Genomic DNA, 22,000 nt, shown 5'->3' with positions numbered 1-22,000 from the left:
AGGCCAAGTTGGGGGCCTAGTCCCCCCCCCCCCCCGCTGTCCCCTCTTCACGTTGGGTGCATCTTATAAGGAGCGGCTGAGGGCGCGGCCTCCAGTGGACCGGTACCCTGTGGGTGGGGCCCGTGGGCGGGGCCCCATGTGGGCGGGGCCTCTCGGGGCTAAACCTGCCGAGCCTGCCCCGGGAGTCAAGCCCCGCGGTGCGCGGCGCCAACACGAGCCCGGTCCCATGGCGAAGTCTCCCCGCCGCGTCGCGGGCCGGCGACTGCTGCTGCCCCTGCTATGCCTGTTCTTCCAGGGCGCCACTGCCATTCTCTTTGCCATCTTTGTCCGCTACGACCAGCAAACCGACGCTGCCCTCTGGCATGGGGGCAACCACAGTAACGCGGACAATGAATTTTACTTTCGCTACCCAAGTGAGTGCGGGGGCGGGTGCGCGGGAGCAAAAATCTGGAGCTCCCTGGACTCTGTGGGGAGGGGTCACTTGGGTGCCCAGACCTGTCCGTGGCAGGGTGGGGGGTCCTGTTGCTCTGGGAGGAAGGGGAAGGTGCCCTGGATTTTAACACCCTTTCCGCAGGGTCCCAGGTACTGTGCTGAGGCTGGCACAGGCACGATCTCACTCAGCCTAGGAGGCAGAAAAAGTGGAGAAACTGAGTCCCATGGAGGTTGAGTGACTGGTTCAGGGTCACGCAGCCAGAAGTGGAGGAGCCAGGATTTTCACTTGGATCTAAGTGACAGCGTGAATGGCTCCCTTGCCCGCCCCCCCCCCCCCCCCCGCCCCCATGTGGGCAACTGAACTCTGCTGGGCTGTGCCGGAGCCTCTGCCTTTCCCAGCAGCGCTGTCCTGACCACAGGAAGAGAATCCCGCTGGGCAGGAGAGACAACAGGCGTTAGCAGGTGGACAAGGTGAAACCCTCATAGGTGGAGGCAGCAAGAACGGGTTTCAGGAGAGGCTAACCCTTTGATGGGGACAGATTGAGCCTCTCCCTCAAGCTGGGGGCCCTGCCTTGTGACTCGGGCCTTGGGGAGCTAGGAGTAGGAACACCAGACCTCCCAGACGTCATCACAAATGGGCAGGCATTTTCGAAGCCTCAGTTCTCCCCATCTGAGCAATGGGACAAAGGATGCCTCCGTTTGAAGGACACGCATCAAACAAAGCCTAGGGTGCAAGCGTCTCCCACAAAAACCCGCAGGCTATTATTACCCTACTTTCTTTTCTTTTTTTAAAAAATATTTATTTTATTTATTTGAAAGACAGAGTTACAGAGAGAAGTAGAGACAGAGAGAGAGAGGTCTTCCATCTGCTGGTTCACTCCCCAAATGGCCGCAACAGCCGGACCTGAGCTGAGCTGATCCGAAGCCAGGAGCCAGGAGCTTCTTCCAGATCTCCCATGTGGGTGCAGGGGCCCAAGGACTTGGGCCATCTTCTACTGCTTTCCCAGGCCACAGCAGAGAGCTGGATTGGAAGAGGAGCAGCCGGGACTAGAACCGGCGCCCATATGGGATGCGGGCGCTTCAGGCCAGGACTTTAACCCGCTGCCGGCCCCATTACCCTACTTTCTGTATGCAGAGCTGATGGCTCTCTGTCCCCACCTCACCCCCTCTAAGCCCCAGCAAGATGATGCTGACAATGCCGAGGACAGAGGGTGGGGAAGAGACTTGGACACAAAGCATCAAGATCCACAGCCATCTTTTTTTTTTTTTTTTTAAAGATTTTATTTATTTATTTCAGAGGTAGAAAGAGAGAGAGAGAGGGAGACCTCCAGCTGCTGGTTCACTCCCCAAATGCTGCAATAGCTGGAGCTGGGCCGATCTGAAGCCAGGAGCCAGGAGCTTCTTCCAGGTCTCCCACGCAGGTGCAGGGGCCCAAGCACCTGGGCCATCCTCCACTGCTTTTCTAGGCCATAGCAGAGAGCTGGATCAGAAGAGGGACAGTCGGGACATGAACCGGTGTCTATGTGACATGCTGGCACTCAGGCAGAGGCTTAGCCTACTACACCACAGTGCCGCCCCGATCAGCATCCATCTTGCGAGAAGAGGCTAGGATTCCTCCTATCCCCAGTGCTGGCTGCAAAAGATGAACCATGGAAGCTGGAATCAAAATGAGAGCCACAGAGGCAGGCATCTGGCCTAGCGGCTAAGACACTGCTTGTGACGCCCGCCTGCCATGTTGGAGCACCGAGGTTCCTGTCCTGATTTAGCTTCCTGCTGGTCCACACTGGGAGAGGCAGCGGCTGATGCTTGATTGTTTGGGGCCCTGCAGCCCATGTAGGTGACTTGGCTTGAGTTCCCAGCTCGTGGACCAGCAGGGGCAATGAACCAGTGAATACGAGATCTCTCTCTTTCTCTCTCTCTCCCTTTCCCATACATACATACACACATTTAAAAACAGAGGCGCAGAGCTGAAGTGGCAGGTGCTCAAGGACATCCATTTGCCCAGAGAGAGAAGGGGGTGGCCCAGTCCGGAGGTGGGGAGCAGTAAGCTGTCGTCCTGGGCTCTGACCTGGCTGCTTGCTCCTCCTGGGGTTTGACCTAGACCCTCAAAACTCCCCTTGGAGCTCAGACTGCACCCCACAACTGCAATCCGGGCTGCCCCTGGGGCGCAAGGAGAGCCAGCTGTGGGGTTCCCGCCTCTTTTTTTTTTTTTTTTTTTTTTTCTGTTTCCATCCCTGTGGACTTTGCACCTGCCATGGGAGAAGGTCGGAGAAGAGGGAGGTGTGAGGTCCCTAGAGCCGGGGCTTTGATGAGCCGGGTCCTCACCTGTGCCTGTGCCCCGGGGACAGGGTCAGGGCCAGGGGGAGGCGTAGTCACTGCGCTTGATTCAGGAGATGAAAGCGAGCCCTGGCCCCTGGCCAGCGCCAAGAAGATGACAACAGCCCTCCCAGCCCGGCTGGTCCGTCTCGCTCAGCGGTGGAGCGAGAGCCAGCCATGGGCCCTGCCCAGGATCACACAGCTGCTTACGAATGGAGCCCGCCCAGCATGAGGGCTCTGATTCCCTGTGTGCAGCCTGCCCCTCACACTAAAAGCTTCCAACTCCTGCCCCTCGCACTAAAAGCCTCCAACTCCATGAGGCAAGTGACGGAAGTGAGAGCGAGAGGGAAAGAGCCAGGGCTGGGGGGGGAGTGGGGGGGTGGTCAGGATCAGGGGTGCTGGGAGGAGTGGGGGCGGGGGTGTGGCCATGACCTGAGGCTGTGACCTCTTCTAGGAGAGCCCGCCCCGTGGTCCTCCTGGGCAGGTCTGAGGAGTGGGGGCGTGAGAAGTGACCGCCCCACTCCTTGTCCCCTCCCCAGCTTTGTGAGACCCTTGAAGCCCCGGCTGTAACTGCTACCTTGTTCCCCAGTGTGGTCTTGTCAGCAGGAGCAGGAGGTGGCTCCAGAGGTCTTTTTTTTTTTTTTTTTTTTTTTTTTTTGACAGGCAGAGTAGACAGTGAGAGAGAGAGACAGAGAGAAAGGTCTTCCTTTGCCGTTGGTTCACCCTCCAATGGCCGCCGCGGCTGGCGTGCTGCGGCCAGCACACCGCGCTGATCCGATGGCAGGAGCCAGGAGCCAGGTGCTTTTCCTGGTCTCCCATGGGGTGCAGGGCCCAAGCACCTGGGCCATCCTCCACTGCACTCCCTGGCCACAGCAGAGAGCTGGCCTGGAAGAGGGGCAACCGGGACAGAATCCGGCGCCCCGACCAGGACTAGAACCCGGTGTGCCGGCGCCGCAAGGTGGAGGATTAGCCTAGTGAGCAGCGGCGCCGGCCTTCCAGAGGTCTTTTACCTTTTTTTTTTTTTTTTTTTTTTAAGATTTCTTTATTTGTTTGAAAGGCAGCATTACAGGGAGGCTGAGGTCTTCCATCTGCTGGTTCACTCCCCAAATGGCCACAACAGCTGGAGCTGGGCCGATCCAAAGCCAGGAGCCAGGAGCTTCTTCTGGGTCTCCCACTCTGGTGCAGAGGCCCAAGAACTTGGGCCATTTTCTACTGCTTTCCCAGGCTATAGCAGAGAGCTGGATCAGAAGTGGAGCAGCCAGGACTTGAACTGGCACCATATGGGATGCTGGCACTGCAGGTAGTGGCTTTACCTTCCAGGGCTTTTATCTTCTACTCAACTGAAAGTCAGGTTATTGATTGGGCTGGGTGGGCGGCAGGCTCATCCTGACCCCTTAAAGATCCCTTAAAGGGAAAGTTGAGAAGTCATTTTAGCCATGCCCCTGTCTCCAGCCTGAAGACCCCTACCCGGAGCCCAAGGAGAAGCCTCTCCAAGTGGAACATTCCCCAGGGAAGGGACTCTCGGGGTGCTGAGGCTCCAGCTGGAAGTCCAAGGGGCTGAATTTTTGTTCCAAACAAGCCTGGGACAGGAAACGTAAACACAACTGCCCTTTAAGACCAGTTCTGCAATGGCGCTGAGCCATGCAGCCCAGCCACACACACCCCCACCCCCCCCTCGTCTGAGACCTCGGGCACAGGGACAAACACTGGGACAAACAGGGCATCTTCTTCACTGTTCACAAAGGAAGTCGGGCAGCAAGGCCTGAGGGAACTTAGGCTGTGAGTTCTATGTGACACCTCGCACTCTCTGATGGGTTTTAAGATCTGGGCGACTTGGGAAGCAGGCAGCGTTGGGAACCCTCAGTGAAGCTAGTGGGACCTCCAGTTCTAGTGCACCTTCTGCCTGCAGACTGATTTCCTGTCTACCCCTAGATCCACACACACAAAAAGCATAAAGGTTTTTTTTTTCTCTCTCTCAAAGTTATTGATTGTAGTCTCAAGTTCAATGCTAATTTTCTGGTCTGTTGTTGCCTCTTCAGATAAAATAAAAAATGACCGTGGTTTTTTTCTTTATGATCTACCTCTTTTTTTTATTTTTTTAATCCAGAAGCTTTTATTGGGATTCCGCTCCTGGGCAAGGTTTCCCGGTCCCAACAGAGCAGGGGCCAGGAAGTCGAGCGTCAGAGATTGGGAGAGCTCCTTTTATAGATTCAGGGCGTGGGGGTTAAAGGTTGAGGCGGGTCTGATCCTCATTGGTTGATCTTTAGGCACCCGCAGGGACCTTGACAAGGACTTTTCTTCCCCGGAAGTACAGGTAGGGACTCTCCATTCCCGGAAGTACAGGAAGCCACCATCCCGACCTTTTGATGATAGGAAAGGGGGCGATGATAAGTCTCTCTGGCTACTTCCTGCTGACTGGGGACGTCGTCTACAGGGGTCCGCTGGGGGTATCTTGGGGCTCCGCAGGGACAGGCATGTATGGATGGAGAAGCATCTGGTTGACTGCCGGTTGCTGAAGGCCTTGGTTCATTCCATTATCACCTGCTGTAAACATGATCTACCTCTTTCTCCAAGAGACTTGAGGTCTCTTTTTACAGCAAAAATGTGCACAGAGGATGGTGTTTGGTGTGGCGGTGACGATGTCACTTTGGATGTCCTCATCCCACATTAGAGTGTCTGGGTTTGAGTCCTGCTTCCTGCCAATGTGCACCTTGGGAGGCAGCAGGTGATGAATTAAATGAGTTTCTGCTGCCCACATGGGAGACCCAGATTGAGTTTGGGGCTCCTGGTGTCAGCCTGGCCTAGCCCTAGACACTGTGGGCATTTGGGGAGTAAACCAGCAAGTGGGAGATCTCTGTCTCTGTCTCTCTGCTTTTCAAATACATTTCACAAGAAAAGAAAAAAATTTTAAAGCTCATGGGAAATGGAACTAAAAGTTTATTAAAGTAGAAAAAAAAAGCTCTCATGTAAAAAAATGGAGAGAGAGGCTCTGAAGTATGATGAATGGAGGTTAGACATCAAGGACTTTCTGGGGCCAGTGCTGTGGTGTAGCAGGTAAAGCCGCTGCCTGCAGTGCCGGCATCCCATATAGGCGTCGGCTCGAGTCCCAGATGCTCCACTTCTGATCCAGCTCTCTGCTATGGCCTGGGAAAGCAGTAGAAGATGGCCCAAGTCCTTGGGCCCCTGCACCCACGTGGGTGACCTGGAAGAAGCTCCTGGCTCCTGGCTCCTCTCTCTCCCTCTCTCTCTCCCTCTCTGTAACTCTGCCTTTCAAATAAAAAAAAAAAATCTTTATAAAAAAGAAGAAGGACTTTCTGGCAGAAAGAAAAGGTTGAAAAACAGCCTAAAGGGAGAGAGAAATTTGAGCAGGGAGTGCAGGGAGGAGCACAGGTTATCCCTTCAGGCAGTCCATGGCGGGAGAGGAGGGGCAGGCAAGGAGCACAGGGGTAGGGCAGAAGGCTCTGCTCCCTTGCTCTGACCCAAGACAGCAGCCCTGGTCTGGGCCCACTGCCCCACGCTGGCTGACTGCACAGGTGGCTGGGGCCTGGGGAGTTTTACAGGCTCAGCTGCACCTCAGAGCAGTCCCAGCTAGTGAGAGCTGGGGGCCCCCAGCAGGTTGGTTGATGGGTCACGGCTGGGCAGCTCCTGATGCCCCGCTCCCGCGCCGTGCCCCTGCCCACCGCAGGCTTCCAGGACGTGCACGCCATGGTCTTCGTGGGCTTCGGCTTCCTTATGGTCTTCCTGCAGCGCTACGGCTACAGCAGCCTGGGCTTCACCTTCCTCCTGGGCGCCTTTGCCCTGCAGTGGGTCACACTGGTCCAGGGCTTCCTCCACTCCTTCCACGGCGGCCACATCCATGTCGGCATGGAGAGGTGGGCAGCGGTGCCTCCCCACCGACCCCACCGCCACCACCAAGCCCATCTGGGAGGCCCCTGCCCAAGGCGCCCAGCTCAAAGCCTGACCTGCTGACCCCATGTGTTTGGTCCGCCCGCTGATTTCTGTCCTCGCTGCCTGATTTTTGCTCGGGTCCTTGACCCACACACTCAGCCCCTATTACCAGTCGGGTAGCTGGATGGAAAAAGGTGGGGTTTGGAGGAGCTCTGGGCTTAAGTTCTGGCTCCTCCACGTGTTGTGGGTGGGGTCGGCCTGTCCGGAACCTCCTGGGCGAGGTTACTGGTGACCCTTTCTGCCTGCGGGCGATAGCTCGTGCTCCTTGCCTCTGCTCCCACCCACCCACCCACCCCCCCCCCCCCCGCCCCAGCACACCCTGCGTAGTGCTGCCCTGTGTCGTGCCGGGCAGGAACCCCGCAGCCACCTCTCTCCCCGGCCCTATGCTCCCCCTTCCGCCCAACCCCAGCCTGATCAACGCTGACTTCTGCGCTGGAGCCGTGCTCATCTCCTTCGGCGCCGTCCTGGGCAAGACCGGGCCTGCGCAGCTGCTTCTCATGGCTCTCCTGGAGGTGGCGCTGTTTGGCCTCAACGAGTTTGTGCTCCTGTCTCTCCTGGGGGTGAGAGCCGGGCCGGGATGGGCTGAGGGCCAGTGGAGGCCGGGTTCTGAGCCGGGGGAGCCCCAGGCCGGCCCAGGAAGGGACTGTCACCACCTCCCCCACCCCTGCCATCTCCGCCGTCCTCCCCAGGTGAGAGATGCGGGCGGCTCCATGACCATCCACACATTTGGTGCCTACTTCGGGCTGGTCCTCTCGCGGGTCCTCTACAGGCCCCACCTGGAGAAGAGCCAGCACCGCCAGGGCTCCGTCTACCATTCGGACCTCTTTGCCATGATCGGTGAGTCCCGCCGGGGTGGGGCGGTATGGGGGGTGGGGAGCAGGCATCTCCTGGTGAGGTCTGGTGCTGCCTGGTGTCCTCGCGATTTCAGCTGGGAACTGCCCTCTCTTTGGGACTCTGCTCTGAGTCCAGGAATTGGCGCTCAATGTTCCCGAGTTTTCCGACCAGATTGTTAGAACTCATACCCTGTGGGGTCCTCACTGCCCTGGATCCATTGCCGGGGGCCTTTCCTAAGCTACCTCAGTCCCTGATTCAAACCTTCCAGAACAGGTGGGCGTGGCCTAGCACTGTGATGCCGGCTAACAGCCTGCAGCCCGCGTCCCGGTCCCCGGCTTCCATGCCTGGCTCGGGCCTCTGACTCCAGCTCTTGCTAATACTCATCCTGGACATGGCAGGTGATGGCTCCAGTAGCTGGCTCCCTGGGCTCCTGCCACCCGGGTGGGAGACCTGGACTGAGAGTGATGGGGTGGATGGGAGTGCTCCCCCTTTCTCTCCATCTCTCAAATAAATAATGAAAGATGTCCACGCTTCCAGGGCCCCCACACTAGGAACGGGACCCCTCAGCCTGGCACAGCAGCCTCTGCAGGTCTTGGCCGTCCTCCCCCCTCCCCAAGCCTCACCCTCCCTACTGCAGGCAAGGTTGGCTTTTCATAGTCATAGCCCTTGCATCTGGGCCTTCAAACAGACGACCTGTGCCGGCCCCTGGTGCTGCCGTGCTGCGAAGGACCCTGGATTTCCCAGGAGCCCCTGTACCCTCCAGGAGCAGTGGGGTCTCCGCACCCCGGGAGTCCCAGCGCCACTACCTGTTCTTTCTCTGTACCGGCCTCTGCGCGCCTCTCTGCCTTCACAAACAGAAGCCAGGAAAAGCAAACCTGGGTTATTTGGTCACAGAGGTGTGGACTAGGGACCACAGCTCCCGCTCTCGAATTAAGGAGAGAGGCAGGTTTTTGTATTCCTCGCCACCTGTGGGTTTGTCCTGAAATGGAGCGGATGGAACTCTAGGGGAGCCGGCACCTGCTGCCCTCTGAGACCCCCCCCCCCCACGGCTGAAAACCCAAAGGCTGCCCTGCGAGTTCCGGGCGGCCCTGGAGAGCGACCTTCTCGGGTCTCCTCTGCCTCCCAGCTCCTGTTTTCAGCATGTGGGATGCGGGGACAAGAACGCGGGCCCTGGGAGGTGCATATGTTGGTGTGGATCTTCCTGCAGACTGCGGGGCTGCAGGGGGAAGCCACACCCTGTGAACAGCACAGTCCCTAGGCTTGTACCCTGCTGGCCCTGCAGGGCCCTGTAGGGCCCTCAGCCTTGCCCCTCCCCTTGTCCTGTGTGCTGGCCCCCAAACACGCAGGCCTGGTGTGTCCAGTGCTGCCCAAGCAGAAGGCCCTCCTGAGCACTGCCGTGGTTGGGGGGGTGGGCTCCCTCCCCATAGGGGGTTGAGGGCATCTGAGTGGTTTTCCTGGCTGGTATGGGGAGGACCACCCCCCTGCCCCCGGCACAGGGCCTGACATGCAGTCACCTTTGTCCTTTGTCTTTTCCTTGTCTGATACTTAAAGACCAAAAACCCAACTCAGCCCAGTGGTTTTCAATCAAGTGGTTTTCTTTCGTGCTGGTTCCCTCCACTGGCTGCCATGTGTTGAGCACTTAGGACCTGCTAGGCCTTGGGCTATGCATCACCTCATTTAGCCCTCACTTTAGAGGTATCGCCATCATCATCAACCCCACTTTACAGAGGGGAAACTGAGGCTGCAGGTGGTTTGCCTGCAGTTACACATGCCATACTGTAGGGGGAGCCACGTACTTCCCACGCTCTCTGCCTGCTTGCCCACCACTTAGGGACCATCTTCCTGTGGATATTCTGGCCCAGCTTCAACTCGGCGCTCACATCACGGGGGGACGGGCAGCCCCGGACGGCCCTCAACACCTACTACTCACTGACCGCCAGCACCCTCAGCACCTTTGCCTTGTCGGCCCTGGTCGGGAAGGATGGGCGGCTGGACATGGTACGGGAGGGGCGGGGAGCTCTGAGACCCTGCCAGGAAGAGTCTCCAGGGCAACCAGTAAGGGCACAGGCACAGGGGACTCCATCTGCTCTGGCAGGGGCTGGGGGTGGGGTGGTGGGCAGAGTGGGAGGAGACCATAGGACAATAGCAGGGTTGGTGGTTAGGTGGCGGGACTTCCAGCAGCCAGAGGTGAGTGTGAGTGTGAGGAGGATCTGGAAAAGCCCCCTGAGGTCATGTTCTTCCCTGCTCCTGCAGGTGCACGTCCAGAACGCAGCGCTGGCTGGAGGCGTTGTGGTGGGGACCGCCAGTGAAATGATGCTGACACCATTTGGTGCTCTGGCAGCTGGCTGCTTGGCTGGGGCCATCTCCACGCTGGGGTACAAGTTCTTCACGGTATACTTGCCTCTCGGGGCCCTAGGGTGAACGTGGAACCTTCAGTGCCTTTTCTGCTGCCTCTCCCATGGGCCCAGGGTCGGGAGGGAGTGGGAGACCCAACGCTGATTGTCCGTCTTGTCCTCCAGCCCATCCTTGAATCAAAACTCAAAATCCAAGACACTTGTGGTGTCCACAACCTCCATGGGATGCCAGGGGTCCTGGGGGCCCTCCTGGGGGCTCTCATGACGGGGCTGACCACCCATGAAGCTTATGGAGATGGGTGAGTTTCCCCCAATCCATTCTGCAATTGTTTTTCTGAAGTGGCCTCCCTTACTCTCCTCCCCTGTGGGCCAACAATAACAAAAAAGTGGTGTCTGCTTCTATCCATCCACTCATCCATCCATCCGCCTACCACTCATCCACCTACCTACCCACTCATTCATCCATCTACCCATTCATCCATCCACCCATCTACCCACTCGCTCAACAACCCATCCATCCATCCACCTACTACTCATCCACCTACCTACCCACTCATCCATCCATCTACCATTCATCCATCTACCCATTCATCCATCCACCCATCTACCCACTCGCTCAACAACCCATCCATCCATCCACCTACTACTCATCTACCTACCTACCCACTCATCCATCCATCTACCCATTCATCCATCTACCCAGTCATCCATCCACCCACCACCCATCCATCCACTCATCTACCCACCCACTCACCAACCCATCCATCTGCCCACCTATTCATCCAATCATCCATCCATCCACTCATCCAACCATCCATCCATCCACCCACCCACTCATCTATCCATCAATCTATCTGTCCATCTACCCACTTACTCATACATCCATCTACCCACCCCCTCACCCATCAATCCATCCATCTACCCACTCATCCATCCATCCACCCACTCATCCATCCATCCACCCATCCACTCATCCATCCATTCATCCACCCACCTGCCCATCCATCCATCTTCTGGAGCCAAGGAAACTGGGGTGAAAAAGACCAACTCAGAGACTCCCTCTTGCTCCTCAGTCAAGTGCAGCGGGAGGTCAGTGAACAAATGATTTCAATAGTGTTGAGTATTACTAAAGTGTCCGTGGAACAAAGCAGCTGTTAGGGTATCTATTTTTGCACATGAGGCTCAGAGGAAAGGCAGGTGAAAGTGGCCTTCGCACTGAATCTTGAAAGCTGTGTGGGTGCCTGCTGGCATAAAAGGGTGGGCGGCTGTAGCAGGCCATGGCCTGGGCTTGAGCAAAGGCCTGGAGCCGGGGCTCAGGCTCTCTTGAGGCCCTTTTGGCTGCTTCGTGTCCACAGTAGGGAGTGCCAGTGTGACGGTCAGCCCTGGCCCTCCACTCCTCCCCACCCTGTCTCACTCACAGCCCCCAACCCTGGCTCTCCACAATCTCTCCCTGCAGCCTTCAGAGTGTGTTCCCACTTATAGCTGAGGGCCAGCGCAGCGCCACGTCTCAGGCCATATACCAGCTCTTCGGGCTGTCTGTCACACTGCTGTTTGCCTCTGCAGGTGGGGTCCTTGGAGGTGAGTGACCTTGGCTGGGGCTGAGGGGCTAGGGAGCTCGAGGGAGGGGAGAAGAGGGAGGAAGGGCCATTGGGCTCTGTGCCCTTGTTACTGATTCATTTCCTGAGGTACTTACTGAGCACTTACTCTGTAGCAGGCGAGGGGCCGGGTTGTGGGTTCAGGTTGTGCGATGGTAACCTCCATCAGGTGCGGGTGGTGCCAGGGGAGCTGGGGCCCCCTGGGGGTCGTGTCTGGCCCGGTCTGGCTCCCCTGTGCTGCTCCCTCCACCCACTAGAGGGCAGCCCAACCTCAGGCTGAGGCCCAGAAGGGCGGGGCTGAGCCATCTGGGGCGCCGCAGTGAGCAAAGGGGGCCTGCCTGACTCACCGCCAGAGCAGAGCACGAAGCCTCCCACAGAGGCAGGCCGCCCACTGGCCCTGGGTCAGGCAGTCCTCCCTGATGTCTGGCCTTCGACCTGTGGCCTTCAAAATGCAACCTGACTCAGTGTCCCCATCCTCCCACTCTCAGCGAGGTGCAGCCCGGTCATTCACACAGCGTCTTATTGGATGAGCGCTTTCCACGCACGTCCTGTGTGGGAGGCCACAGGGAGCTGGGCAGCTGTGGTCCGTGACCCCCTGTGTGGAAGGCGGGCAGGGGCACCGTGTGCGTGGGGCCTGGTACACAGTAGGCGCTCAGCAAGTGCAGCATGCCCTGCTGGAGCCAGGCTCCATGTTGATCTCACTCCCCGTGGCTTGGGAGGCAGAGAAGCCACACCGGTCCTCCTGCCCACCCCAGGGCTCCTGCTGAAGCTGCCCTTCCTGGACGCGCCCCCTGACTCCCAGTGCTACGAGGACCAGATGTGCTGGGAGGTGAGACACCAGGGCCCTCGCGCCCTCCGCCCCTTCCTCCCCTGCCCCAGCCGCTGGGCTCCAATCTGCCTCCTTCCTCCCCTGCCTGCTCCTTCTCCGGGGCACACGCCCCTCCCCGGGAGCTGTGCCTTCACTCCCCCTCCCCTGTCCTGCCTTGTAGGTGCCTGGCGAGCATGGGTACGAGGCTCAGGAAGCTCTGAGGGTGGAGGAGCCAGACACTGAGGCCTAACCCGTCGCAGCCCTGCAAACACGCTCTTTGCCTCGAAGACCCTCGAAGACGTGAAGACGTGACCGGCCACTCCCGGGGAGCTCTTGTCTGGCTCCCTTGCCTCCTGGGGCAAGAAAGGAGTCAGAAGGGGCCTCCTGTCTAAAGACAGCATCTCCCCAGGGAGAGGGGCAGGGCTGCAGCAGGGAGTGCAGGGCAGGGGTTGGGGGGAGGGAGCCTCCCCACCTCCCCAGCCAGCCCTGCCCTGCCAGCCTGCAGGTGCAGGTAGAAGGGCCCAGTGGGAGACCCCACGCTATTGACCCACAGCGTCACTCAGTTGCAGTGGAGACCAAGGCCAGCCTGGCTCTCGGGGGATAAACACTGCCCTGGCCCTGGACTCTGTCTGCTGTGATGTGTACCCTGGGAACATGGGAAATTCCTCCTGTCTTCTTTTTATTTTTATTTATTTGAAAGTCAGAGTTACACAGAGAGAGGAGAGGCAGAGAGAGAGAGAGAGAGGTCTTCTGTCCGATGGTTCACTCCCCATTTAGCCGCAATGGCCGGAGCTGTGCCAATTCGAAACCAGGAGCCAGGAGCTTCTTCTGGGCCTCCCACGCGGGTGCAGGGGTCCAAGGACTTGGGCCATCTTCTACTGCTTTCCCAGGCCATAGCAGAGAGCTGGATCGGAAGAGGAGCATCCAGGACTAGAACCGGTGCCCATATGGGATGCCGGCGTTTCAGGCCAGGGCATTAACGCACTGTGCCACAGCACCGGCCCTGCCTCCTATCTTCTAACTCATGATATGACAACCTCGGGATGGGCAAGGGACATTGTGATGACGAAATGCCACATCCCAGGGTCCAAGGGAAGCCCAGTGCCCAGCCTGGGGCTGCCCATCTGCAGGGACAGGGAGCGCGTCATCTCCCAGAATGCCCGGCTGTTTGTTAGGGGACAGCTGGGGCTGCGAGGCTGCCTCCTTGAAGCAGACAGTGGCCACGAGGACCCTCCCCGTGGGCTGCCTCAGCCCAGTAGGAAGAGGGGCCCAGGAGTTGCTTGCCACAAACCATCACCTAGGTGCCACTTCAGGTCGCTGCGGTCTGAAGACCCAGTAGGCTGGCTGTAGCAGAGGATGAGCCAGGCAGGTTCGACCTTAGCTGGCCTGAAATCATTTGACCAGCAGAGGGCGCTCCAGACCCAGCAGAGGAAGATGCAGCCAGCGGACCCCTCCTTGGTCCTCTCCGGGTCTCCTTGGTCTTCCTCCAGCCTGACCCCTCCTGCAGGCTGCAGCTCAGGTCCTCCTGCATTCACACCATGAGGCTTTTTGGAGATCTCCCCCTCCACCCCACCCCCCCACACTGCATGTCAGGTGGGTGCCGGGGGTTTCAGACCTCTCATCCAAGGGAGACATCCAGGGCATGGGTGCCTCCTTTCCTGCAATGAATGACCTAAACGCTGGCAGGAGCCGATATCCTGCCCCGAGGCAAAACCCTTCAGGTGCATGGAACCCTGGGACAAGGGCAAATGGCGCCTGCCTCGGGCTTCATCCTCACAGCAGCACAGCAGGGACTCAGCTTGGCTGGAGAAAGACCAAGCACCAGGGGAGAGAAGGACAAGACCCAGCAGAGTGGCTGTGGGACAGGTCCTCCAGGGAGCCGCCCAGCTCCCTCCACCCCACTGTGCTCCCTCCCCTAGCTCCCTTCCTCCCCTGCCTGCCTCGCCCACTGCTCCCTGTGCTGAGGCAGAAAGATGATGGCTGAGACTGCAAAAAGGTGGCCAGCCACTGGCATCCTCTGCTGGGAGGGAGTTTGGGAGAGCCCATCCCTCATTCTACCCCAGCCCAGGGCAGGTGCAGGTACCCCCAGCCGCTGGGCCCCACCCTGCAGCTGACATACAAAAGGAGGGAAAGGGGGTGAGACCCTCACTGCTGTGGCCCAATCTGAGCAGGGAGAGCTGAGTCTGTTCGTTTTCCAACCTGCTCCTCTCCTGCCACTGTTGCTCCCCCTACCCTTTTTTTTTTTTTTTTTTTTTTTTGACAGGCAGAGTGGATAGCGAGAGAGAGAGAGACAGAGAGAAAGGTCTTCCTTTGCCGTTGGTTCACCCTCCAATGGCCGCCGTGGCCAGCGCGCTGCAGCCGGCGCACCGCGCTGATCCGATGGCAGGAGCCAGGAGCCAGGTGCTTTTCCTGGTCTCCCATGGGGTGCAGGGCCCAAGCACCTGGGCCATCCTCCACTGCACTCCCTGGCCACAGCAGAGAGCTGGCCTGGAAGAGGGGCAGCCGGGACAGAATCCAGCGCCCCAACCGGGACTAGAACCTGGTGTGCCGGCGCCGCTAGGCGGAGGATTAGCCTCGTGAGCCGTGGCGCTGGCCTCCCCCTACCCCTTTTTAGATTTATTTATTTACTTGAAAGGCAGAGTTAGAGGTAGAAGCAGAGAGAGAGAGAGAGAGAGAGAGAGAGAGAGGTCTTTCATCTGCTGGTTCACTCCCCAAATGGCCACAATGGCTGGAGCTGAGTTGATCAGGAGCTTGGAGCTTCTTCCAGGTCTCCAATGTGGGTGCAGGGGCCTGAGCACTTGGGCCATCTTCTGCTTTCCCAGGCACATTAATAGGGAGATTCATTGGAAGGGGAGCAGCCGGGACTTGAACTGGCACCCATATGGGATACCGGCATGGCAGGAGGTGGCTTTACCCGCTATGCCACAGCGCTGGCCTCTGCTGCTCCCTTCTTGCCTAGAACCACGTCTTCTCCCTCCAGGGCCCTCAAAAGTGGACCTTGCTGGGGCACTACCCATTCCCATGCGGAGAGGTTCCCTGGAGAAGAGAAGGGACAGCTGAGCCCTCTGCCCAGCCAGTCTCCAAGGGACAAAAGCCTACAGATCCCAGGGTGGCCTGCTAACAGGTCCCTGAGACAGGAGGGACCCTATGGGGTGACCCTGTGTGCTGCAAGACCTAGAGGGCTGCAAGTTCCCTCACTCCCATGAGGCCTCAATCCCCTGCATCCTGGTCTCCTTGTTTGGGGGTGGGGGGACTCTGCCTGGAGCAGGGCGGGCTGCACTCTCCTAACCAGGCCCTCAGTGTTTTCTCCTCTCCCCCCTGTCCCCCTTCCCATAGTGGGAGGCACCTGGCAATCTGGGTCCTCTACGGATGGTTCTGCCTAGGGGGAGGGGGATGAGCCATTGCTTGTGGTCTGGGGATGGGCTGATCATCCCCTCACTGATTTCAGGCAGATTTTCAGGGCCAGAGAGACAGGTGCCCTCAGAGCCCCTGATGAACTACACCCAGCCACCTCCCCCTGCCGCTGGTCCCCCACGCGGTGGTCCATCCATTCAGGCTGGGTCAACAGGGTGACAATGAGCAGGTCGAGGAGGCGGCAGGGACAGGGGTCAAGGAGGCTCCCTCCTCACCCCTGCAGGACAATGAGGCCTCTGCCCCTCGGGGACAGCCCCTCTGATCACCGCCATTATTACTCTCAGCGCGCGACAATCGGACACTTGCCCGCTCGTGAACTCTGTCCAGCCCCAACGCCTGAGCTCCGGGACAATGATGGACGAGGACCCTGGGCCCCTGCTTGCTTCCAGGGCCCCACTGATGGGGGATTCAGGCCACACCAGGGTCAGGAGGGAAGCCGGAGCCAGCGCATGACAGGGAAGCTGGCCCTGCAGCCGCCACTCTGGCCTGGCACAAGTGTGCATGCGCCACAGCTTGGCTTCCTGCATAAGGACACGTGGACAGGAGGCCCTTGGGGCCCAATCGCGCTTCTGGCCAGGTGTGGCCAGAGTCCCCCTGCCGGCCTTGAGCCAGGAGCTGCCCCCCTTGACCTCTGGAGGACCCAGGGCTGCAAAGCTCGCCCAGCCTGGGAAACACTGAGACCGGCACTATTGGGATTCACATCACGGCGCGCCGCGGCCCCCGCTCGGGGAGGAATTAGACACGGCGTGGGTGTCCCAAGTGCCGGGCGGTGGCCGGCCCGGGGCAGACAACCTCGCGTCCCCCCACCTCGCCCCGATATTCCTCGCCCACCACCGGGATCCCCCCCCAACCCGCCGCCTCCCAGCTCTGCGCGCCCCGTCGCCTTTGTCTGCGCCGCCCGCCGCCCAGCTCACCCAGGCCCGTGCGCCCGCCGCCGGCGCGGGAACAATGCGGCCCAATGTCTCCGGGCCGGCGGGCCGGCTATGCAAATGCCCAACGGCCTGTGAGAATCCCGTCCGCCGCCTGAAAGGGGCTGGCGGCCCGGCCTGGGGGGCGGGGAGCGGCCACTGCATAGGGATGAGCTGTCGTCGCGGAGCGCCGGGGACAGAGCGCCATTGTCTGTGCCGCCGTCGCCGCCTCACCGCTGGGGGAGTCCGCGGGCCCGGCAGGAAGGCAGAGGGCGACCGGAACCGGACCCAGGGAGGTGCCCACCTGTCTCCTCCGCACTTCCTCCTCCCCGAAAAGGACCTTGATTTCGGAGTCAGAAGTGATGGGCTACCCTCTTGAGGTTAATTAAAAAAATTTTTTAAAATATGTATTTATTCGAAAGGGAAAGCATGGAGGGGGGGAGATCATCTGTCTGCTGGTTTATTCTCCAAATGGCTGTACCCGCCAGAGCTGGAGGGGATAGCCAGGAGCCAGGAATTCCACTGGGGTCTCCCACATAGGTGGCCGGGGGTCCAAGCACTTGGCCCATCCTCCGTGGCTTTCCCAGGTGCATTAGCAGGGAGCTGCGTGGGAAGTGGAGCCACCGGGACACAAGCCAGGGTGTCTTGACCACTGAGCCATGATGCAACTCCACTCTCAGGGTGTAAGCCTGGCTCTTATTTGGTGCTCGCCCACCATGCCCACCTGTTCCCCCTGCATCCATGCTTCCACCTCATATTGACCCAAGGCACTGTGACAGGTGTCTCTGGGGCCCATTCTCTTCCAGAGCTCTGAAGGAAGTACTCATGGGCCCCCCCCCCCCCCCCAAGGCAAAGCAAGTTACCAGGCAAGGGTGTCCTGAGGCCAGGGCTGCCTCCCGCCTCCCTCGGCCATCCACCACCAGTTAAGGAGCCCCACCTTTTCCGGGGAGAAAGGCCAGCCAGTGATGGGGAGACGTGAATGAGGCTGCCCCCATCTCAGCCCAGAAGCCCGTGTCCACCCAAGAGGCGGCAGTGGCCAAACCCCACAGAAAAATCCCTGCACAGCTGCTAGGGAGCTCCGTGCTGCCATTCTCCACTCCTGCCAGGAGCGGGGCCCTGCCTGGGGTGCTTTGATAGGCTGAGCACCAGGAAGTGGGCTCCAGACTGAGCAAGGCCCAGCACTGCACCCCTGAGAACCCTGTGCTGGGGGTCCTTGGAGTGGTGCTGCAGCCAGGAGTCATAATGGCTTGGGGGCCGATTCAGCCAGAGCAACCCCCAAATGAGAACTGATCCAGGAAGCCAGGCCTTCAGGTGCAGTAAGGCGGGGAACAGCACAGAGAAGGAGGTGCTTGTAAGCCAGGCAGTCTTCCGGGAGTTGGGGGCCCCTGCGCTGGCCTCAGAGGCCTGTGCTTTCGTGATGTGGCCCAGCCTTCCCCAGAGATGAGACGCCTCCTGGCATCTGTGGGCATCCAGGTGTGGTGTGCAAGGCAAGCCCTTTCTGGGGCCTGGCCTCGGGTGTAGCACTGGGAGACCAGCATATCAGGTGAGGGTAGAGGCGGGGCCGGGGGCCAAGGCTGGCAGCTGAGGCATTTCCTGGCTGCAACCTTCCACCCTTCTGCAACGCCGCACTCAGCTACTCCCTTGTCCAGGTCTCGGGTCCAACCTGGAATCCCTCTGGAGTATTCTGACCTGGGGCTGCGCAGCCTTGTGCAAACTCAGGGACCCAAAGGGACCCCACTTCTGAAAAAAGCTGCACCAGCATCCCATCCCTGTTCCGCCCGCCTGGATGGCAGAGTACCCTCTAAACACCTCACACACACACACACACACACACACACACGCAAGGGCACAGCCACGTTGCTTGCGACGATCACCCGATCACCCTTGCTCTGGGCCATCCCAGGAGACCGTTGACCAGATTCCCTGCCCTGAAGTCAGCCAACCCCCCCCCCCCCCAACCCCGTGCCTAAATTTCCAGGGCTCTCTGGGCTGGTCCCGGGTCTCCAGGCAGGCGCAGCTTGGCTGGGAGGCTGGGAGAGGAAGTGGGGCTTTGTTGTGCCCAATCCTCTAGCTGAACCTTGCTATTTTCCACCCTGCTCTGCTTGGCAGGAGAGCGCTCAGCTGAGAAGCCGCCCCCCCACCCCGGCCGCCCCGGTGTCCCCTCCCTCCCAGCCCAACACCATCCATCTCCGTCTCCCCAGAGCGAGGAATGTGGCCGCAGGACACTGGGGGGCTTGTTCCCAATCCCCTTCTAGCTCATTTCACTCGGGCTTTTACAGACTCGCCTCCGTCCCACGGGCCGCTGTCTGCGTCCCCCTCCTCCTCGCCATTCCTCACGCTTCATTTTGTCCCAACACCATGGAGGAGGGGAGAAGGGTCAAGGAGCCCTGGTGCGGTGTGGGGGTGGGGTCCCCTTCTCCCCAGCCACCCAGGCTGGCCTCCGCTGCCCACCGAGCCAGCAACATCCCCGGGATCTGCATGAGCGCCCACTCTGCCAGCCGTCCGCTCACCGCCCTTCCTGTCCACGCCCCACCAAGCCTCGATTATCGGCGGAATTAGCAGCGGGCTCCTTGTTGGCAGTTGCTAATTAAGACCATTAATAAATGCAGGTTATTAATGCGGTGGCAGGCGGCAGCTATGAGCATCTATCACCCGCACCCGCGGCCAGGTGCTGGGGCTGGGACGGCTGCTGCTTGCCGCCATCTTGGGCAGGCCTGCTCCATTGCAGCGCCGGCCCTGTGCAGTGAGAGTCGGGGGATACGGAGGCCCGGAGAAGGGCCAGCCGAGCCCTCCAGAGAAATGGAGGGATGACCTGCACTGGAGGGAGCCCCAGAATTGGAAGCAGAGAGGCCAGGGTGCTTGTGTGGGAGAGGGACTGTGAACCCTCCGCCATCGTCCATTCTTGCGGCTGAGGATGAAGTCGACCAGGGCTCTAGGAGGGGCTGGGTGCGCTCTCCGGGGTCGCCCGCTGTCATAACCGCTGTCATAACCGGGGCGAGCAGTGAGTTTCTCCGCGGGAGGTGGACTCCGCCCCAGGGCTTAGAGGACCCTGTAATGAGGGGCGATGACGCATGTGACAGCGCCGTTTCCCGCGTGGTGACTGAGCACCTGTCCTGTGCTGTCAGCAATGAAACAGCCTCCCCCGCCCCTGCGTACGCATGGTCCCTGCTCACAGCGCGTGGCCGGGGAGCAGGCCACCTCCACTGGACTGCGCTGTGCGCCGTGTGACTCCGCGTCACTCACAGACACAGCCTTTCCTGCCTTCATTCCTCCCACCCCCTCCTCCTCCTCTTCCCCTCTTCTGCTCCCCTCCTTCCTTCCTGACCTCTGCCCTCTGCCCTCTGCCGCTCTGGCTGCACAGTGGCATGGCTGGCAAGGAGCTCTCCCCAAGCTGCCTGGGCTGGGCGCTGTCCGGGGTCGGAGCACCTGCTTGCCCTCAGCCAGGACTCAGGAGGTGGACGTGGCCTGTGCCCCTGTCCTCTGTCCACTTTCCCTCATCCTCTCTCGTGCCTCGGGGAAGAGCTTGGGAGGGGCGCCCCCCTACACCTGCTTTCCCTCCCCTTCTTCTTCACCCAACTTCACCGTCCTGACTTTGCCGGCAGCTCTGGGAGGAAGGAGGCTCTAAGACTTTGCTCTCCCTGCAACCCGGGCAAAAAGAGAAAAAAAAAAATGTCCTGAAAACAAAACCCTCGCAACCTTAAAGTAGGGGAGATTGGTTGGAAGGTTTTTAATCCCTTAATCCCTCTCAGATGGGCCTTGAGAAGCTAATGATTTTCCTAATTATCCCCTCCCATTTTCCCATCGCTCTGTAAGCACTTTCGAGAGGAGTGAAATTCCGAGTGAGCGGCTGTGGGAAGAATGGCGGGCCCGCCTCCCCCTCCCCAGAGTGGGCCCAGAGTCCAGGCGCCTGGAGAGGTGGGGGAAGGGCCAGTAGCGCCCCAGCTGGGGGCTCCTGCTTCCCCCCGACACTGACACCCGTGTGCAAGGCAGGCCTGGGACAATGGGGCGGTCGGGGGCTGCCTGAGAGGGCCAGGTGTGGGGCTGGGGTCCCCTCCGTGTGAATGGGGCATTATCCTGCCTGGAGGATGGGAATGGAGGGTCTCTTTGTGCCCCCTCGGCCCCCAAAGGCCTCTCTGGGTGATAATCACCCTGGGAGCGAGGTGGAGGTGGTAATGAGGGCCTTTACAGGGACCCCAGCCTGCAAGAACAGTTGGCCATTCAGATCTCCAGCAGCCTGGGATGCCCATCCAGGCCAGCAAACATGGCCGGGCTCTGGGCTCTGATCCTCCCCACGGTGCCTGCTGGATGGAGCGCAGGGGTAGCCTTCTCTGGAGGCCACCCCAAACCTGCTTCCCAACCCTGGGGATAGCCTGCGACCCTCGTCTCCCCTCCACTGGACATGGAGTTCCTCTGGGGCCAGACTTGCCCTGCACCTGACATTGACCCTTGACCTGGCCATGTTGCTCCATTTTATTATTTTTTTAAGATTCAAAAAACTCCATCCCACGTGGCCCCAGGTGCATAGCAGGGAGCTGGATTGGAAATGGAGCAGCTGGGACTTGAACTGGCGCCTATACGGGATGCTGGCGCCACAGCACCGCGTCTGTGTTGCTCTAGTTTAGTGAATCACTCTCAGGCATTCTCGTTCTACTCCTACAAACTCCCTATGGGTTAAGGGCACCAGCCCCATTTCACAGCCAACAAAACCCTTAAGAGACCCGTCCGGAAGTTACACAGACAGTCAGGGGTGGAGCTGGGAAGGCAGGCAGCCAGCCCAGGAGAGGCGTTTGCCCTGGCCTTGCCTCTACCTGAACTGCTCACCTCCTAGACGAACTACAGGGCTGCCTTCCGCTCCTCCGTGCAAGGAAACGTCTGGAATCCGCTCTGAAGTAACCTGGGAAGTGAGAGGAAGCAGGTGGGTGTGCCGCTGCCAGGAGATTGGCAGTTGTTGTAGCTAGACTGCAGAGGTGGGGCTTCCTTACACTCTTCTGCTTGTTTTGTAACTATTTAAAAATTTCTGCAAGAAGTTGAACAAAGCCTGCTTTTCCCCAAGCACCTTTTTGTAGATTGCAATCCACGGCCCCCAGCCCAGCCACTCCTTCCCCTTTCGCATTTCGCTCCAGACTAAGTGGTCACCCTTTATTAGCACCTCTCCCAGCAGTCTCTGGCACAGGGTCAGAGGTCACGAGGTCAGAGGTGAGGGTTTGTGCTGGGACAGCAGAGGCCCTGGGAGGCGGTGAGCGAAGACTCTCGGCCCCCAGCGCCTATGCACTTGTGTTTCTGGCCTGCGGGGGCCTTCAGCACCTGGAGCCACAGCCCGGGGGTTCCTCACAGCGCCCCCAGCCTGGGCTAAGCCCCTAAGTGTCCCATTATGCACCATTCATTTCTCAC

General features: G+C 59.6%; 1 protein-coding gene across 2 annotated transcripts; it reads left to right on the top strand.

The window, feature by feature from the left end:
* The first annotated feature begins 110 nt into the window (after positions 1–110).
* Positions 111–12,746, top strand: RHBG (Rh family B glycoprotein). 2 transcript variants are annotated; one of them, XM_051856000.2, is made up of 10 exons: positions 111–413; positions 6,434–6,620; positions 7,106–7,256; positions 7,386–7,533; positions 9,362–9,528; positions 9,784–9,921; positions 10,050–10,183; positions 11,341–11,447; positions 12,235–12,308; positions 12,469–12,673. In XM_051856000.2, exons 1-10 carry the CDS (start codon positions 137–139, stop codon positions 12,535–12,537), a joined length of 1,452 nt encoding a protein of 483 aa, XP_051711960.2. In that variant the 5' UTR covers positions 111–136; the 3' UTR covers positions 12,538–12,673.
* The last annotated feature ends 9,254 nt before the right edge of the window (positions 12,747–22,000 follow it).

Source organism: Oryctolagus cuniculus, chromosome 7 (genome assembly GCF_964237555.1).
Source record: "Oryctolagus cuniculus chromosome 7, mOryCun1.1, whole genome shotgun sequence".
In the NCBI taxonomy this organism is placed as follows: domain Eukaryota; kingdom Metazoa; phylum Chordata; class Mammalia; order Lagomorpha; family Leporidae; genus Oryctolagus; species Oryctolagus cuniculus.
Note: the sequence above shows the minus strand (reverse complement) of the source record. Positions and strands in the feature narration are given on the sequence as shown.